At 44.6% G+C, this 20,076-nt stretch overlaps 1 protein-coding gene across 1 annotated transcript; it reads left to right on the top strand.

The window, feature by feature from the left end:
* The first annotated feature begins 2,499 nt into the window (after positions 1 to 2,499).
* Positions 2,500 to 17,427, top strand: pipox (pipecolic acid oxidase). The gene is made up of 8 exons (XM_035789877.2): positions 2,500 to 2,713; positions 3,771 to 3,919; positions 5,785 to 5,995; positions 9,356 to 9,538; positions 10,954 to 11,106; positions 11,787 to 11,936; positions 14,890 to 14,965; positions 16,859 to 17,427. Exons 1-8 carry the CDS (start codon positions 2,606 to 2,608, stop codon positions 16,987 to 16,989), a joined length of 1,161 nt encoding a protein of 386 aa, XP_035645770.1. The 5' UTR covers positions 2,500 to 2,605; the 3' UTR covers positions 16,990 to 17,427.
* Positions 17,428 to 20,076: the final 2,649 nt, after the last annotated feature.

Here is a 20,076-nt window from a genome sequence, read left to right as displayed (position 1 = left end):
GTGTTAAGCATGTTCCAGTTTAGGTCGCCTAGCAGCACGAGCTCTGAAGATAGATGGGGGGACAATCAGTTCACATATGGTGTCCAGAGCACAGCTGGGGGCAGAGGGTGGTCTATAGCAGGCGGCAACGGTGAGAGACTTGTTTTTAGAGAGGTGGATTTTTAAAAGTAGAAGTTCAAATTGTTTGGGTACAGACCTGGATAGTAGGACAGAACTCTGCAGGCTCTCTCTACAGTAGATTGCAGCACCGCCCCCTTTGACCGTTCTATCTTGTCTGAAAATGTTGTCGTTAGGCATGAAGATTTCAGAATTTTTGGTGGTCTTCCTAAGCCATGATTCAGACACAGCTAGGACATCCGGGTTGGCAGAGTGTGCTAAAGCAGTGAATAGAACAAACTTGAAACCAAGGCTTTTACGTGCATGAAACCAAGGCTTTTACGGTTACAGAAGTCATCAAAAGAGAGCGCTACACACAGAGCCACCACTATGGTCAGCCCTCCACCCTCCTCCACCCACATCCCCAACCACACAGACCCACAGCTATGGTGGGTTGCAGATATATGGTAATAACAAGCTACTAACACCCTCAATATCTCAAATTCCCTCCAAATCATGACTGGGTTGCTGACCATTTCATTACCAGTAGGTTAACTACTTCATGTGCTTAAAAATGAGAGGGGCTCAATATCAGTTTCATCAGGTCTTATCATGTCACAGTCAAAAAGTGTGTTGAAAAGAAGATACTTTCGGTCAAAAGTGTCAGGGAGTTTGCAGGGGAGCATGTGCTGGTTGCTGTTGTGTGTTTTTAAAGGAGATTGTGCCTCACCTCGACGCCATGGCCCCTCTATTCTTCTGTCTGTCTGCCTGTCTGCCTGTCTTTCTGTCTGGGGGTCGATGAGGATGAGCTATCTGTGTGCTGATCGATTGCAAATGAGAGCCATTCAGAGAAACGAGTTGTCTGTCCACGGAGTGAGAGAGAGAGAGAGAGAGAGAGAGAGAGAGAGAGAGAAGGAAGGAAGGAAGGAAAATCAATGTGCTGTTCTCTCAATATATGTCACAGCCAGACCCATTCTAAGCTGCAGAATGGAAGGTTGTGTGCATTTGCAAATATGATTCTCAGATAGCAGGTGGCAGGTAGCCAAGTGGTTAGAGCGTTGGACTAGTAACCGAAAGGTTGCTGGTTTGAATACCCAAGCTGACAAGGTGAATAATCTGTCAATATGGTTCAAATCCATACTTTATCACATCCAGCTGTGATTGGAAGTCCCATAGTGTGGTGCACAATTGGCCGAGCAACAACTGGATTTGGCCGGGGTAGGCTGTCATTGTAAATAAGAATTTGTTCTTAACTGACTTGCCTAGTTAAATAAAGGTTAAGTAAAAAATAAATAAAAAAGTCTGACCCTGTAAAACAACACATTTCACTGTTGTTATTTTGTTGTTCTTATTTTTTAAGATGCCAATTTGGTCAGGATGTGACTCTATGTAAAACACAACAGTTGTGAATTCTGGAAATTAAGTAAGCTAATGAAAAAATAAATTATCACAATTTGTTTGTGCCTGGTTGTTGGAAGATACTATCTTTACTTTTAAACTAACCCATAAATGGTGTGCAATTATTGTAACCATAAGAACAATTGGAGGATGGAGATGTCCTCATAGCAAATTGGGAAGGGGGGCTCGTATAACCATGGCAACAGGAACAGGATCAATCATCTTAAATAGGCCTAGCTATCTATGGCTCTGTCTGAGCTAACTAACCCTTGATATATTTGACTTTGCTGCCGTGTAAAATGAGTGAGAATACACTATTTCACCATCTATTTGGCCAACAAGACTGACCCTCTCAAAATGTTCAAGGCAAGAGGGTTGCAAACTTGACATCTCTACTAATGTTGTATAACATTTCCCCCCTTGCTTTTTGAAGTTATACAGATTGGAAATTGTATGAAATGATGAGCTTTAATCTTATTTTAAATATTCGTTTTTTTTGTCAAATAACATCATTTTGAATTCCTAGACCCGCTTGGTTCTCCATGTTCACAAGCGCACCGCAATTAAAGGCAGGACTGACCAAACAAACATTTTTGTAGGCCTACAGCTAATTTCTTCGCCAACATTTCTTCTGAATGTAGATCATATAAGAACAAGAGCTTTTAATTCAGTAATCTTATGTGTAATTGAAATACGGCCATATTTAGCATGCACGCTGTGGGGAGAGTTGCTGCGTTCAAAACAATTGGGAATTCAGAACTGGGAAGTCGGAAATCCCCAGACTTCAGTGCTTTTAAAAGAACTGGGAAGTCGGAAAAAAATGAGCTCCTACTGGGAAAAATTAATCTGAATAGTCATCCAACTCGGAATTCCAAATCTTTCTAGAGCTCCGTCTTTCCGACGTGAAGATCTCTGAAGTCATGATTTAACCTCGTATTATTCGAGTCCACAGTTGTTCTGAACGCCGCAAATGTAGTGTAAACTTGAGCATGCTGTCAGTGGTTGTTACATAACGGAAACTTTGGCCAGGGGGCTGAACTGGAGTAACATAACACGGGTCAAATGAGGAGTCGCGGTGCCCTGTGAATACAGGCTACATCAGACTCAAGACATGTCTTCCCAAGACTACGACTGCATAGTGATAGGAGCCGGGGTTCAGGGCTCTTTCACTGCCTATAACCTTGCGAAAAATAACAAGAAAACACTTCTACTCGAACAGGTTTGTCATTTATAAAGCGATTTGGCAACAGTTACAACGTGTCAACCAACAACATAATTTATATGGTGTCAACTCCAATGCAACGACTTGTTGGTAGTCTACATTTTAGTAATTTAAGCGGACGCTTTTATCCAAATTGATTTACAGTAGTGAGTACATACATTGTCGTGATGGTGACTCGTGGGAATCAATATGTCTACCAACTGAGCCTACATCACATAATTGCACGATCGATTATTTATTCAAAAGTGATAACGTTTTTCTTTGTATTTTCATATTTGGACTGGCCTAGGTATAGTTTCAGTATGTTTCAAACTTCCATGCGGCAATTTCGAAATGTTATGTCTAAGCAGTTTTTCTCTTGTTATGGCAATCACTGACACGTCACTAAATCAGACCATGTCAGCTAACATTTTTTAGATTGGTAAATTAGTCTAGTCAGCTTTCTAAACTTGTAGTATTTTTATTTATTTTTACCTTTATTTAACTAGGCAAGTCAGTTCAGAACAAATTCTCATTTACAATAAAGGCCTACTGGGGAACAGTTGGTTAACTGCCTTGTTCAGGGGCAGAACGACAGATTTGAACTCTATCAGCTCCAGGATTCGATCCAGCAACCGTCAATGCTCTAACTACTAGGCTACCTGCCACCCCTTAGTAATACAGTAATCATGTTAGAATTACTGACAGCCCCCCTGGCTGTCAGTAATTCCCCTGACCTCCAGGGGGCCCCCATTGATTTTCTTAGTCACTCACTCAGAAATCATATGAACATGGCAAAATGTGTAGAATTGCAGAAAATTTGCTGTGAAACTGCAAAAGTTTCTCTCCACCCCATGGCAAAATGAGTAGAATTGCATGATTTATAAAACTGCTAAATCTTCTCTCCACCCCATGGTATAATGTGTAAAATTGTGCAAACTTGCTTTAAAACAGCAACGTTTTCTTTTTGCTCCATGACAAAGTTTGGCTTAGGGCCCCAAAGGGCTAGGGAAAAAGGTCATGTGAATATGACAATGGCAACTCCAACTCTGTTTCTGAATGCCTTGTTCCTCAGTTTGTCCTGCCACACTCTCGTGGCAGCTCTCATGGCCAGACACGCATCATCCGCAAGGCCTATGATGAGGACTACTACACCCACATGATGGAGGAGTGCTATCAGCTCTGGTCTCAGCTGGAGAAAGAGGCCAACGTCAAGCTGTACAGGTGAGGACCTTAAGAAAAAGTACAAGGTCTGTCTCAATAGGGGGAAGCAGCGTTAGAAGAACATTGTGAAAGCTTTATACCAGAACACTGAGATTTGTCACATTCAATGTGTTTCGCCAGTGTTCAAGCAGCAACTCAATCTATGTGAGCTATAGATGGATGACTTTCTCATTACCTCGCACGTCACTGAGTCACCCCAGACAGCTCCCTGCCTGCCTTTGAATGTGGAACAAGGATTTTTCATCTCAACAAACCCCAATTCTCATTCCCAGAGCGAGGAGGGTTTGTTCTTGTAAATACTACAGCAGAATCAAAGTTAGAGCCAGACAGTCAGAGCCTTCAACCTCTGCCTCCCCACCTAAAGCTTCCCTGAACCATTGTCTTAGTTTGAAACCCATTTTGGTTGTCAGTATCAGTCAGCTGCATAACAAATTTGTCATTATACTGTTAGATGACTGATGGATCAATCACCAGTCGTCTACCGCACCCATGTTATGTTCCCAAGGCAAGCACACAATAGCTATAGATCTCCCTCCCTCGGAGCAGCCATCCACGGCAGATGACTGATCGGTCCCCACACTAAGGCCACCTGTGCCCTTGGGCTGGCTAAAACTACAGCACAATGAGAAATGTTGAAGCTATGGCTGCGTGAATCTTTCTGAGCCATTTGTATTTCTCAGCCCTGAGGATAGACTTTGAGATGGGTTGGACGATAACCAAATGCCCTTTGACCACAGGCCATTCTGCATAGTGGTATGGCCACACATACATTGCAACCATTGCAAACCTGTCTCACTCAGTCATCACACAGCGTGACATGGGTGGCATGGAAGCATGCATCGTGTTTAGGACCTTACATGCACTCACGCTTCGCTCTCTCCTTCATTCTCACACACATGTGGACACACACACACAGTCACACACACAGTCACACACACTCCTAAAATTCTCTGATGAACGGGTAAGGCCGTTAGCAGGTGCTGGCTGATGCATCATGTGGGTTGACAGATGTTGGAGCAGCCTTTAGAAAGCACTGTTCTCATAGGGCAGGCCAGCCATCCATCAACCAGACTGCTGCATTAGGGCCCCCTGTTTTTCATAACCTTTCACTCTGAGATCTTATAACTTACCACAGGCTAGGATTTTACAACATTAAATATGCTCAGTGTACTCCGTTTTACAAACTGTTGTTTCATCAGATTGCCTTCATTAGATTAGATTGTAAGAGGCCATCTGTGATTTACAGTGTACTTACAGGTAAGCTGTTGATTGATTGTGTGGTTCAAACCACTTGCAAATGTGACGACTGCGTTTTCACCAGGGTCTTCTATGTATCACACACAGAAGGTTGGTTGGCACCTTAATTGGGGAGGACAGTAATGGCTGGAGCAGAATTGTTAGAATGGTTTCAAATGCCATTCCATTCGCTCCGTTCCAGCCATTATTATGAGCCATCCTCCCCTTAGCAGCCTCCGGTGTTATCACAAGTCTGTGTTAGTCTGCTGAGCTAAAACCCTTAGCTCGGGGGGCCAACACATGTCTTCAGGTCTCAGACATGGTTATTCATCATGTGAGCATGGTTCTCTGAACCCCAATGATTTTAGTTTAGCGCTAGATCAATTCCGTATCACGGAAGATCCACATTATAGTGCAATTATAATTTAAAGGTAATTTCCGGTTGAGCCAAGTATACCGTGAATTCAGTCTCCGGAAACGCGGAAACTTGATTCTACATTTTAATTGTGCTATTGTGCGGCTCTTCCGTGATACGGATTGAATCTAGGCCTTAGTTTATCTTAGTTTATTTATTTCCACAAATGAAAACAGGACATTCACTACATGATGATTAGGACCTCCTCTCCCAGACGTACAGGTCTGCTAGTGATGGGTCCAGAGCAGGGGGACTACCAGGTGATCAAGTCCACCCTGGAGAGGAACAAGGTTCCCATAGTGATCCTGCCGAGGGAGGAGTTCAGCCAACACATCCCCCATGTTAACCTGTCCCAGGGAAACGCAGCCCTGGTGGACACCACTGCCGGAGTTCTGTATGCTGACCGCACACTCAAAACTGTACAGGTAAGATGCTGTACACTGACCGCACACTCAAAACTGTACAGGTAAGATGCTGTACACTGACCGCACACTCAAAACTGTACAGGTAAGATGCTGTACACTGACCGCACACTCAAAACTGTACAGGTAAGATCATGTACGCTGACCGCACACTCAAAACTGTACAGGTAAGATGATGTACACTGACCGCACACTCAACTGTACGGGTAAGATGATGTACACTGACCGCACACTCAAAACTGTACAGGTAAGATGATGTACACTGACCGCACACTCAAAACTGTACAGGTAAGATGATGTACACTGACCGCACACTCAAAACTGTACAGGTAAGATGATGTACACTGACCGCACACTCAACTGTACGGGTAAGATGATGTACACTGACCGCACACTCAAAACTGTACAGGTAAGATGATGTACACTGACTGCACACTCAAAACTGTACAGGTAAGATGATGTACACTGACCGCACACTCAAAACTGTACAGGTAAGATGATGTACACTGACCGCACACTCAAAACTGTACAGGTAAGATGCTGTACACTGACCGCACACTCAAAACTGTATGGGTAAGATGATGTACACTGACCGCACACTCAAAACTGTACGGGTAAGATGATGTACACTGACCGCACACTCAAAACTGTACGGGTAAGATGATGTACACTGACCGCACACTCAAAACTGTATGGGTAAGATGATGTACACTGACCGCACACTCAAAACTGTACAGGTAAGATGATGTACACTGACCGCACACTCAAAACTGTACAGGTAAGATGATGTACACTGACCGCACACTCAAAACTGTACGGGTAAGATGATGTACACTGACTGCACACTCAAAACTGTACGGGTAAGATGATGTACACTGACCGCACACTCAAAACTGTACAGGTAAGATGATGTACACTGACTGCACACTCAAAACTGTGCAGGTAAGATGATGTACACTGACCGCACACTCAAAACTGTACAGGTAAGATGATGTACACTGACTGCACACTCAAAACTGTACGGGTAAGATGATGTACACTGACCGCACACTCAAAACTGTACAGGTAAGATGATGTACACTGACTGCACACTCAAAACTGTACGGGTAAGATGATGTACACTGACCGCACACTCAAAACTGTACAGGTAAGATGATGTACACTGACTGCACACTCAAAACACGGTACAGGTAAAAGTGGCAAACAGTTTGGTATGTATTGCTTACAAATCTGTAAAAGGCATTCTGCATTATGTTTGCATCCTAGAGGAGGTCATTATTACCAGATGCAGTTAATTGATTGGCCTGGATTGGATTGTACCTTTAACCCACATTGTCTCAGTGCCTCTTCTAGGGTGTGATAAGACCTCCATAAAGTACAGCTCTCCCTTACCTTTAGTGCTGCCCTGTTTGTCCTTTACATTACCCCAATGAGTGTCTGACTCTGTAATGATCATTCATTCGTGTTTATCAGCAGCTAGGTAATTGTGTTTTGACCACTAATTAGGAAATACATGATGGCTTGTACACACAATTTGGGAATACTGTATATGGCGTCAGGGAGACAGATAGACCAAGAAAATATGAACTGAACAATGACAAATAGCTCTCATATACCATATTTAATTCATATGCCTAGGTACACATACTACAATGACAAAATGAGTATTTATTTTACAACGACGACTACCGACATAGGAACTTTTTATAGCAATGAATTGAGTTTATTCAGACATTGGCAGGGAGAAACAAAGCATGGGAGAGAAACAGCCTGAAAACACCAACTGAAATGCTTCATTATTTTACTGCTACCTCGGAACAATTATCCTGTCTTGTATTGATTGAACAGATTTTTCCTCTCTGTTGTTCAGATCAAGCATAAAGCATACATTACAACTTGTCATTAGTCGTGATAATAGATGTTTCTACAGCCGCCAAGATTACCACCATGTATTCTCATTCTGTCTGTCTAGTTTCATAACCTCCTATCAACATTCTGTCTCACAATCTGCCAGCGTCGATCGTGATTCATTGATGTTTTGTGAAGGGGTGGGGTGTCTGTGTCTTTGAGAGTTTGCACATGTGCATAACCATGAGTGTTTTTCCACGAATCGGACAGTGGTGATTTTAGCATGTAAATCTTGGTGGGGCAAACTCAATGTTTTTTTGTTGTTGATGCATGCCAGCAAAGCCACTACGCAACACATAAATTGCACTATAACGGTGAAAAACGGTACCCACAAACTGTTAGGGCCTACATAAAGCTGTCCCAACAGCAGAGTTTTCTTTTCAGCACCATGGAGTGAATCCTTACCACCACTACACCTGGCTATCAGTGGGGCCTTGTCTGGCAGCGAAATAGTTCATTCAGAAATATTTAGTGTTTTTTTAAAAACATAGCTGATATGGCTGACTTGCTTAAACAAATGTGGTTACTACAGACCATTGAGATGTGTAAACTATGGCATAAGGGAACAATGAGCGCACAAGAGGCAATAACATCATTTCGATTAAGACATTAATGAGCTAGCTAGGACAGACGTAGTCAATATAACTGTTCAGCAATTTCAAAATGTACAGCGACAGAATTCAGAACATGGGTCGTTCTTACAATATTAACCCTGTACACCAAGTCAAAACCATAGGATAAATAAGGGGGCATATAAGCAGACAATGAAAGCTCTTACAATATTCGATGATTACATTTTTCTAAAACAGGCTATAGGCTACATGTGCACCACCAAGTTATGAGGGGGAAAGGGACCAAATTATTAGGGTTAGGCACATGGGCTACTTATTACAGCTTATTACAACTTACCAGCTACTACTACTTGGTGATTCCAAACTTCTTCCATGTAAGAATGATGGAGGCCACTGTGATTTTGGGGACCTTTAATGCTACAGACATTTTTGGTATCTTCCCCAGATCTGTGCCTCGACACAATCCTGTCTTGGAGCTCTATAGACAATTCATCACAATCAGCAGATAGGTTGTATCTCTCAGGCTCACATAGGCATCCAGGTCTCTTACCTGCACTCTAATCTACTAGATAATAAGACTGCTTTATTACGGTTTCAGCTGCCCTGCCCCTTGGTTGTCTGTCTTATACCTGCCTAGACATCCACATTCCACTGTTAAACTTGAATTAACCCTCAACGGAGGAGAAGTTCACCTCAGGATTTGTTGTGACTGGGATGCTTATACGGACTGTAAACTTCACTTGCATTGTGTTAGGTTTATTTACATGTTACCTGCTTGATACTATTCCACTTCAGTTACTAAGGTTCCTCTGTGTCAGTTTGTTCTCATTCATTTTGAACACACCTTACACTAACTGTAATCGTTCTCTCTCTCCATCACCAGGGACAGTTCCAGAAACTGGGGGGCGTGATCAAGGACGGACAGAAGGTGATTGACATCACACCGGGCTCTGTGGTAACCGTGACGACAGTCAGTGGGGTGTACAGAGCTAAACGCTTGGTGATCACAGCTGGACCTTGGGCCAACACCCTGCTGTCCCACACAGGCCTTCAGCTACCACTGCAGGTAGGCTACTCACTGTAGAACCAGCCAACTCACTACCTCTAACATGAGCTCACACTCCAAAGCACTCCAGTGGAATCCAGTCCACTACTGTCACACCAGACATACTATGATATGCTCCATATCTTTGATATTGTCAAACCGCAGTGTCACAAATGTTATACACTCAAACACAAATAGACAATAAGGCAGTTGCAATTGAGCTTTATGGGGCATGTATTTGACAACACAAGATTTAAGAAAGGATTTAAAGCATAAAGGATTTAAAGCTCTATTCCAAAGTTCAGCACGCAACCATAAAACCCATACCCCATCACATCATTAATGTTAGTAGATAAGGGCAACATTTTGTCCAACCCCAGGTCAAAAAACAAGTCCAATCTCCCCCAATATAGGCCTCCCTCCCCCAGACTATAAGCAGGGAGTGATGACCCGTCATAGCTCTGGTTGGTTCAAGGCAAACCAAGAGGGAGAGTCTGCAGCCCAGTGCTGGCGGAACACTCGGTCTGCTATGAGGAATAAACTAAACAAACCCATTCATAGACTATCTTTTACACAGGGCGGTAGGGAGGGAGCCAGCCAAGCAATCTCACAATATATCACCCACCCAAAAGAAAAGGTGATGAAAAAATACTGGGCGTTATTTAAGTTGAGAATTGGAGTTTGTATTGGAATTGCATTATTCAGGATAGCGAGAGGGGCCCGTGGAAGCCATGCCTGAGTGAGCACATAGAGAAAGGATGAGGTATGAGCTTGCCTTAAATACTGCTCTCTCTCTTTCTCTCTCTCCACCTACTGAATTTTGATGGTCCCCAGAATGAGACGGCTGCCTGTTAGTTTATTAAACTAAAGCTAGTGAACATTGTGTCCTTATTACCACGTACTGGGAAGATGTGATTTGTCTGAGTGTGTATGCATTTCATTAAATCCCCATTCTCACTGCCGCTACACCACCGCTACCTTTGTAATTGCAGTTGGATTCGATACAACGATGGTAATGGGTAACATCAAATCAAATCTTATTTGTCACAAGCGCCAAATACAGACCTTTACAGTGAAATAAGAAATAAAAGTGGGGGAATTCAAATAGTCTGGGTAGCTATTTGATTAGATGTTATGGCTTGGGGGTAGAAGCTGTTTAGAAGCCTCTTGGACCGAGACTTGGCGCTCCGGTACCTCTTGCCATGCGGTAGCAGAGAGAACAGTCTATGACTAGGGTGGCTGGAGTCTCTGAGTCTTTTTTTTGTCTTTGAGGGAGGTAGGAGGGGGAGGGGAACATCTTCCCAAGTGCAAGGATCTTCTTTAATCAAATCCCTAATTAAACTAAGAATCATTTTACGGAGGCCTATACCTGGGCCCTGGGTCCTTGCACTGTGCTGATGACTGTCTATCTGTCTGTTGCTTCCCTGATTAATTAGGTGATAAAGATTAACGTGTGCTACTGGAGTGAGAAGATCCCTGGCTCCTACAATGTCCAGCACCGCTTCCCCTGCTTCATCCAGCTGGAATCAGAGGAGGCAAAGCATCACATCTATGGCCTCCCATCCAATGAATACCCAGGCCTGATGAAGGTTTGGGCTTTTAAATACCATAATGTTCCACGCAAGATTCAGTGATGCATTTGCTTTGGTCTCAAGCAAGGTTACTAACCACACACGCATAGTCCCCCAAACCACCTTTATTACACTGTTTCCTAGTCTTATTATGTTGAATTTAAATAGAAATACATTCAACTTTTGCTGAGCTCAGAAGTAGGGCAGCAACACTGTCAGCCCCCAAAGTTCTCCAACACTTCCGGATACATAATCACAGGGGAATCTTGTCTGTGTTGCGCTTCCATTCTCTATTCCATCTCTATTTTGAGCATGATGGCGAGCCAGCAGGAGTTGGGAGAGTAATAGCAGCACATGCATGCAAAGGAGAGGGACAGATGGCTGTGCCACATCACATTATTCACTCTGTGGTGTAGTCAACAGTGCTTTGTAACCCATGTACTGTAGATAGACTGCTAATGCTCGGTCAGGCTAAACCATTTTTATTTACCTTTCAAAAGAAAATGCTGCCACACTTTTAATTACCTTTCAAATCAAAATGTGGACACTTCATAGAACATTGCATTTACATGCCATAGGCCTTATACTGTTCTACTTAGGGTCGATGTTCCTGGTAAGGGCACTCCGACTCTAATTACGTCCAATACAGTTAGTTTGCATAAAGGTCCGTTGATGAGGTTTTTCTTCTCTTTTTGAAGATTTGCTACCACACGGGCCCTGAGACGGACCCTGATGAGAGAGACAGACAGACGGACAGGGGGGACATAGACATTCTACAGCGTTACATCACCCGCTGCTTCCCTGGCCTGGTGCCCATCCCTGCTGTGGTGGAGAGCTGCATGTACACAGTGAGTATTACCCGTTTCAGAGCTGCATGGGGCTCCCGAGTGGTGCACTGCATCTCAGTGCTAGAGGTGTTACTACAGACCCTGGTTTGATTCCAGGCTGAATCACAACCAGCTGTGATTGGGAGTCCCATAGGGTGGTGCACAATTGGCCCAGTGTCATCTGGTTTGACCGGAGTAGGTGGTCATTGTAAATAATCATTTGTTCTTAACTGACTTGCCTAGTTACATAAAGGTTCAATTAAAAAAATCTGTACACAACGTTAACATCTCTGCTGCTTACTGTATCCCAGTAATGGCCATAATACAGTAATGGCCCACAATAGCAATTTACTCTGAACAATTAGAATACCATAATCTTTTCAGTTGGGCTTCATTGTTTATAATTTAAAAATCTTTGATCTTCCTACCAAGGCAAGGTACAGAATAGAAATGGGATGAGGCTGGTTCTGGAGTTGAAAATGCAGAGCGAGAACCATTGCGCTGTTTGCCATACCAATCACATCACATGCTCCACGGCTGCATTACCTTTGGGATTCAAACACTAATGGAAAACATCACAGACACTGAATATGATTGGAAACCACATGTCATTCCTGCCCCTTAGTCAGAGTAGCCTACTGCATGGAGAATGGGACACAGTAGGGGAGAGTGGGGTAAGTTGAGCCATTTTTACATTCAGGATCACTCCGTCAACATATATTTCAGGATGTTGTATATCCCAGGAAATAATCAGAATTCATGTAAACATTACAGTTTTGAAAACATAGCTTGTCCGGGTATGGGGTAAGTTGAGCTGCCTACAAATTTCTGAACTCAATAAAATATTACCACTACCATTTAAAACCATGTCTACCTTTTTCCCCGAAACACAATCACTTGTTTGTCTTTTAACCATTTTAAGCATATTTTAACACAGACTTAACATCTAACAAACACTTTGTACTTTTTAAAACACTTTTAACATAGGCCAGGCCCTGTAGTTACCTCATATCCCAGCGATAAGGTCTTGCATTATGCCAGGGAAGAAAACAATTTGTTTAACTTGCCATTGGCTCAACAATTGCCTGAATATACCCCAAGGCAAACGTTTTGACTATATTATCCCACATAGCTACAAGGATGCACTATCTTGCTAGGTTTAGGACCTCATATTGAAGCTTATAGAGACCCCAACTGATGTATAGAACAATCTTTATTATCTACTTTGGTTTAGATACAAGAATGAACCTTCTAACAATACATACATCTTTATTTTGTATTTTCACCCCTTTTTCCCCCCAATTTTGTGGTATCCAATTGGTAGTAGTTACAGTTTTGTCTCATCGCTGCATCTCCCGTACGGACTCGGGAGAGACGAAGGTCGAGAGCCATGCGTCCTCCGAAACACAACCCAACTAAGCAGCACTGCTTCTTGACACAATCCCCACTTAACCCGGAAGCCAGCAGCACCAATGTGTTGGAGGAAACGCCGTACACCTGGCGGCCGTGTCAGCGTGTATTGTGCCCGGCCCGACACAGGAGTCGCTAGTGCGCGATGAGACAAGGATATCCCTGTATATAAAATCGAGCACACTGCCATGCAATCTCCATAGACAAACATTGACAGTAAAATTGCTTTACTGAAGAGCTCAGCAACTTTCAACATGGCACCGTCATAGGATGCCACCTTTCCAACAAGTCAGTTCATCACATTTCTGCCCTGCTAGAGCTCCCCCGTTCAACTGCTGTTATTGTGAAGTGGAAATGTCTAGGAGCAAAAACGGCTCAGGCGCGAAGTGGTAGGCCACACAAGCTCAGAGAATGGGACCACCGAGTACTGAAGCGCGTAGCACATAAAAACCATCTGTCCTCAGTTGCAACACTCACTATTGAGTTTCAAACTGCCTCTGGAAGCAACGTCAGCACAAGAACTGTTTGTCGGGAGCCGCACATAAGATCACCATGCGCAATGCCAAGCATCGGCTGGAGTGGTGTAAGGCTCGTCGCCATTGGACTCTGGAGCAATGGAAACGTGTTGTCTAGAGTGATGAATCACGCTTCACCATCTGGCAGTCCGACGGACGAATATGGGTTTGGCTGTAAAGTTTGGTGGAGGAGGAATAATGGTCTGGGGCTGTTTTTCATGTTTCGTGCTAGGCTCCTTAGTACCTGCGAAGGGTAATCTTAACTCTACAGCATACAATGACATTCTAGACGATTTTGTGCTTCCAACTTTATGACAACAGTTTGGGGAATGCCCTTTCTTTTTCAGCATGACAAATCCCCCTTGTACAAAGTGAGGTCCATACAGAAATGGCTTGTCAAGATTGGTGTGGAAAAACTTGACTGGCCTGAACAGAGCTCTGACCTCAACCCCATCGAACACCTTTTCGATGAATTGGAACGCCCAAGTGGAATGTCCAACATCAGTGCCAGACCTCACTAATGCTCTTGTGGAAGCAAGTCCCGCAGCAATATTCAAACATCTAGTGGAAAGCCTTCCCAGAAGAGTGGAGGCTGTTAGAGCAGCGAAGGGGGGACCCTCTCTATATTAATGGAATGAGATGTTCAATGAGCAGGTGTCAAGATCATTTCGGTCATGTTTTGTAACTTGCTTCCCACTTTTTCCATGTTCCAGGTTTCATCCTTCACAGACTACATTAAATTATATTTGGTCAAATTCCTAGAAACCAGGGTGGCTCAATTTACCCCTTTGGTTCAACTCACCCCACTGTCCACTACTGGATATCATCTCCAATCCCCAAACAGATGGTAGTTGGGGTCCAAAATGGACAGGATTTATTCTTCTCAGATGAGTTTCTTGAACCAAGCTGCTAGTTCCCTCAGTTGTTTTCTCTCTCTTTCCCTCCCATTCTCTCTCGCTCCCTCCATCAATATCTTATGACACATTTCGCCTGAATTGCCTCCCCATCTCTTGTTCTCTCTCTCAATTCACCATTTCTTTCTGTTGCAGGTCACGCCAGACGACCATTTTGTCCTGGACCACCATCCCACTCATAGTAACATCGTCATCGGAGCAGGCTTTTCAGGTGTGTACCTGTTGAACATGAGTATTGTCCTCTGTGGCCCAACAAGCCTTTGTGGCCCAACATAACATGTCCTGCAGCCCCACATCATACCCCAACATGACTGCATCCATAGTGTCACTCACAACATACAGTAAAATAGTGGATGTGTGTGGATGAGCACAAGCCCAAAGAGTGGCTTTAAAATGTTTTTTTTTTCACCACTGAGACCCGGCACACACTCAAGTCCAGAGTGGTGCTGAACATCACAGAGCCCTCTGTATCTACTTCAGATCTATGTACTGTAGCTGTATCTTAGAGTGAGATCTTACACAGGGAAAAGTCAGACAACTTTTAATTAGACAGTCTTTCAAGCCGGCTGTGAAGGGTGAAAAGTTGAGCTATGAGTCCAGACCCGTTTTTATTCCCTAATTAGATGCTCTCAGGGCCCAGGGGCCCTCTTTGTCTGCTCTCACTCTCTCTCTGTCTCTCTCTGTCTGTGTGGTGCGGGTGAGGCAGTGTGGGGGGCTTCTCCTCCCTGGCCCAAAGGGCCAACGGCTGGGGTCTCCTGGCTCCTGTTCCATCTGCTCTGATAGCCGCCTCCTACAGTAATTATATGTATAATTCATTTTCACTTGTAATAGCTTTTAAAGGACCTGGCTGGCACACAGTGCAGTTGGCTGGTGAGAGAGAGCTGCAGGGATAACAAGGAGGATTAACTCCAAGGGTTAGAGAAAGCCATTTGACAAGCTACATAATCAATACAAGGGAAAGTATGAATTGAAGAAGTGTTTTGCTTCTGAGGGACTGAACCCATTGGTCCCTTGGTGGTGGAATCTGAGGTGTATGGCATTTTGATTTTCAAGTCCCTTTTCTATGGAAAATGAACCATAATAGGATGACTGTTCATCACGGTCTATTAACCTGTTCTGCTTTGCATTTACCATATTATCAGTGTTTTAACTATGTGCTCTAGTAAAGACTGTGCATCACTATGCTGTGTTCAATCAGTGCACAGGGCCAATCACAATGCTACAAAAAACTTGCAGCTCCTCTTTCTCCTCTCCTCTGTTTGAGTTATCAAACGCCATGGGCACAAGTGCTTTAAAGTAAGTCCTGGGGGTTGCCATGGTTACAAAGGCACCCAGCTGGTTTGGGCCTGCCATTGAGAGCCCATCGCCTCTTCCTACGAAAAACGTATGCAGCGAACTGTCAGAGTGACCTACAGTTCGTTCGCTATAGCCCCGGATGTAAATCTCTGAAGCTTTTATGACTTCAAAGCCCGTCTAGATCCATGGGAGCTCTGAGAAGTTTATCAGGCAGAGACAAAACTCACGCAAGGCATTCTTAAGCCTGGTAGACATTCAGAGTTTCCCTTCCCCTCAGACCCATAGCAACAAGAATCCAGCTCTCCTGAGTACAGCGTCACTTTCCTCATCTCACCCCTAGGCTGACAGCTCACGGCAGGCTCATCGCTGAAAGGAGGGACACATCTCCTTAATGTATCTCTGGCTTGAGCCCACTTAAATGAATTGAAGCCCTGTGACGGTCAGAGCAATAGCTCCTGTCCTCTTTGATGTGCTCCGTCATGCAGGGCTCAAACAGGCTGCCTGACTCAGACAATGGGCCAGAAACACACAAGCTATTAATAGAGGCCCATTGTGGTGTTCCACAAGGTGCAGGTTATATATTTCAGCATATTATAGACTCTAGGCCAACCTGAAATGACACCCGTTGCCCTATTTAGTACACGATTCCCCCCTTTATAGAGCCTATATAAAGCCTTTATAGAGCCTATATAAAGCCTTTATAGAGCCTATATAAAGCCTTTATAGAGCCTATATAAAGCCGATAGGGTGCAGCCTCTGAGTTTGAGGACCTACCTGCCTCACTTACTGTGATTTGTTCTCCCCCCAGGTCACGGATTCAAGTTTGGCCCAATCGTTGGCAAGTTGCTGTGTGAACTGAGCCAGGGAGAAGTGCCCTCCTATGACCTCTCCCCCTTCAGAATCAGACGCTTCCAAGCCCACTCCAAATCAGCATTGTAGGATCGGGGCCGCTGGCTTTAACAACCATTTCAACCACTAGTTTTCATACCAGTGTGTCTGAAGCCTAAACAAACATTGGCCGTTCGTAAATAAATACTTACTTTTCCAGCTAATCATTGAGAAAAGTGATGTCGGGAGGAGAGCCTTGAAATGAGAAGAGGAAACAAATCAATGATTCACTAAAGCTGATTCCTCAGCTGCTGTGTTTGTGCACATAATGCACATAATAAATGAGCAAACAAAAAATAGTTTAAAATAACTAAACAAATATATCTAACCATATCATGAAAGCAAAGTCTAAGAGGAAGGCCATAATGGAACGGCCAGCTGATAGAGAATCTAAAGGTCAACTATAACATTGTTGTACAACTGTAAACGCGTTCATCTGTGACAAATGGTATTAAACTTGGGAGAAGATGGTCCCCTTATTGGCCCATATGATTTTATGCATCACTACCTCTCCCCTTCTCACTCCCCCGAGTGAGGCCTTTTTCAAGTGAAGCACATAGTTAAAAAGACATCAGCCGTGGAGCCATTTGTCTTTGCGCAGCCAGCTGTGTGTGCAGTGTGTGTGCAGTGTGTGTGCAGTGTGCAGCCTTTAGTGGCGTGTGCCTCTGCCTGTACCTTTTTCCCCATGTAAACATTTGAATCACTAATCAGCCAGCCTGTTACAATGGTTGCCAACCACAGCCATCAGCGGGAATGAGAAAATGACACAGCGAGACGCAGAGAGATCAGCGCACCACTCAGTCCCTCAGCTCTTAAGTGACTTTGAATTGATAGAGAATTAGGAGAACATTAAACATGAAAACGCAAATATTCACCCAGCAATATTCAGGGGGAAAGGACACACTGGAAAATCTACTTTTGAACATGAATGCATACCCTTTTAATAAGCAGAGTAACTTTTGAAAGTAGTGCCCTTTTTCTGCCTCTCAATGGCCAGTTAGCCAGCTTTATGGTTCTGGGTCCTAGTGCCCTTTTTATACAATTTACTTTGCCACAAATACAAGTTCATGTAATTTTGTTGAACTATCCCTTTAAGCACTTGATAGTCAAAGGATAATGCTGGTCTGTCAGATGGGACTTTACCCTCAGTTAATCAGACATGGGCCGTATTATAGTATAGGCATAAAACCTGAGATGACAGGGAAGGAGGGCTGGTGGTGGGATGAACGTAGCCTGAAGGGAGACATGCCACCACGAGGAACCATAAACTCACCCTTGTTGCTGCCGATGTGACATGGAGAAACAGGAAGAAATGTAGATCAGAGAATGATAGGAAACAGACAATGATAGCAACGTTTTCCACATCACCACACAACTAGAAGGCGGTAACACAGACAGATACGCAAGACCTGTTTTTATTTTTTCTCCTCTCAGCAGGGTTATTTGTCCTGTCTGCTAGGTAGGTTCAGAGGGCAAGAGTGGGGCTCTTATCAGATAGAACACCTGCCATGAATTTGAAAAGATGTGCTTAAGGAGCTTAAGGTTCTCTGATTTGCATATTCAAATATATTTCTACCACTGCTTCGACACTAATAGAACAGTGGCTCTTCTTTTTCTCTAATCAGAGCTTTTTGTCAGCTTCCATGGAAGATTAAACAACTAACATAACACAGATCCACTCAGTGTTTTTCCTCAAAATGTTCTGTTTCCTCTCCGTCTGCCCCTAGTCTCCTCTGTTCCCTCTCCGTCTGCCCCTAGTCTCCTCTGTTTCGTCTCCGTCTGCCCCTAGTCTCCTCTGTTCCCTCTCCGTCTGCCCCTAGTCTCCTCTGTTCCCTCTCCGTCTGCCCCTAGTCTCCTCTGTTTCGTCTCCGTCTGCCCCTAGTCTCCTCTGTTCCCTCTCCGTCTGCCCCTAGTCTCCTCTGTTCCCTCTCCGTCTGCCCCTAGTCTCCTCTGTTTCGTCTCCGTCTGCCCCTAGTCTCCTCTGTTTCGTCTCCGTCTGCCCCTAGTCTCCTCTGTTTCGTCTCCGTCTGCCCCTAGTCTCCTCTGTTTCGTCTCCGTCTGCCCCTAGTCTCCTCTGTTCCCTCTCCGTCTGCCCCTAGTCTCCTCTGTTTCGTCTCCGTCTGCCCCTAGTCTCCTCTGTTCCCTCTCCGTCTGCCCCTAGTCTCCTCTGTTCCGTCTCCGTCTGCCCCTAGTCTCCTCTGTTTCGTCTCCGTCTGCCCCTAGTCTCCTCTGTTCCCTCTCTGGCTGCCCCTCGTCTCCTCTGTTCCCTCTCTGTCTGCCCCTAGTCTCCTCTGTTCCCTCTCTGTCTGCCCCTAGTCTCCTCTGTTCCCTCTCCGTCTGCCCCTAGTCTCCTCTGTTCCCTCTCCGTCTGCCCCTAGTCTCCTCTGTTCCCTCTCTGTCTGCCCCTAGTCTCCTCTGTTCCCTCTCTCTGTCTGCCCCTAGTCTCCTCTGTTCCCTCTCTGTCTGCCCCTAGTCTCCTCTGTTCCCACTCCGTCTGCCCCTAGTCTCCTCTGTTCCCTCTCTGGCTGCCCCTCGTCTCCTCTGTTCCTTCTCTGGCTGCTCCTATTCAGTCACAAGTCTTCTAAATAGACCCAGATGGTCTTAATCTTAAAAACAAACGTGTGAATGAGACAGAAAACAACAAAATGACTGTCAACTATGAGAATGAGTGCAGGTGCAGGTACAGGTGCAGGTACAGGTGCAGGTGCAGGTACAGGTACAGGTACAGGTACAGGTACAGGTACAGGTGCAGGTGCAGGTGCAGGTACAGGTACAGGTGCAGGTACAGGTACAGATGCAGGTTCAGGTACAGGTACAGATGCCCCTAGGTACTGCCCCTAGTCAGGTACAGGTACAGATGCAGGTACAGGTACAGGTACAGGTACAGGTACAGGTACAGATGCAGGTACAGGTACAGGTACAGGTGCCCCTAGGTTCCTCTCCGTCAGGTTCAGGTGTCAGGTGCAGGTACAGGTACAGGTGCAGGTTCAGGTACAGGTGCAGGTACAGGTACAGGTACAGGTGCAGGTACAGGTGCAGGTACAGGTACAGGTGCAGGTACAGGTGCAGGTACAGGTACAGGTGCAGGTACAGGTACAGATACAGGTACAGGTGCAGGTACAGGTGCAGGTGCAGGTA

The sequence above is a fragment of the Oncorhynchus keta genome, chromosome 1 (genome assembly GCF_023373465.1).
Source record: "Oncorhynchus keta strain PuntledgeMale-10-30-2019 chromosome 1, Oket_V2, whole genome shotgun sequence".
NCBI classification, from domain to species: domain Eukaryota; kingdom Metazoa; phylum Chordata; class Actinopteri; order Salmoniformes; family Salmonidae; genus Oncorhynchus; species Oncorhynchus keta.
Note: the sequence above shows the minus strand (reverse complement) of the source record. Positions and strands in the feature narration are given on the sequence as shown.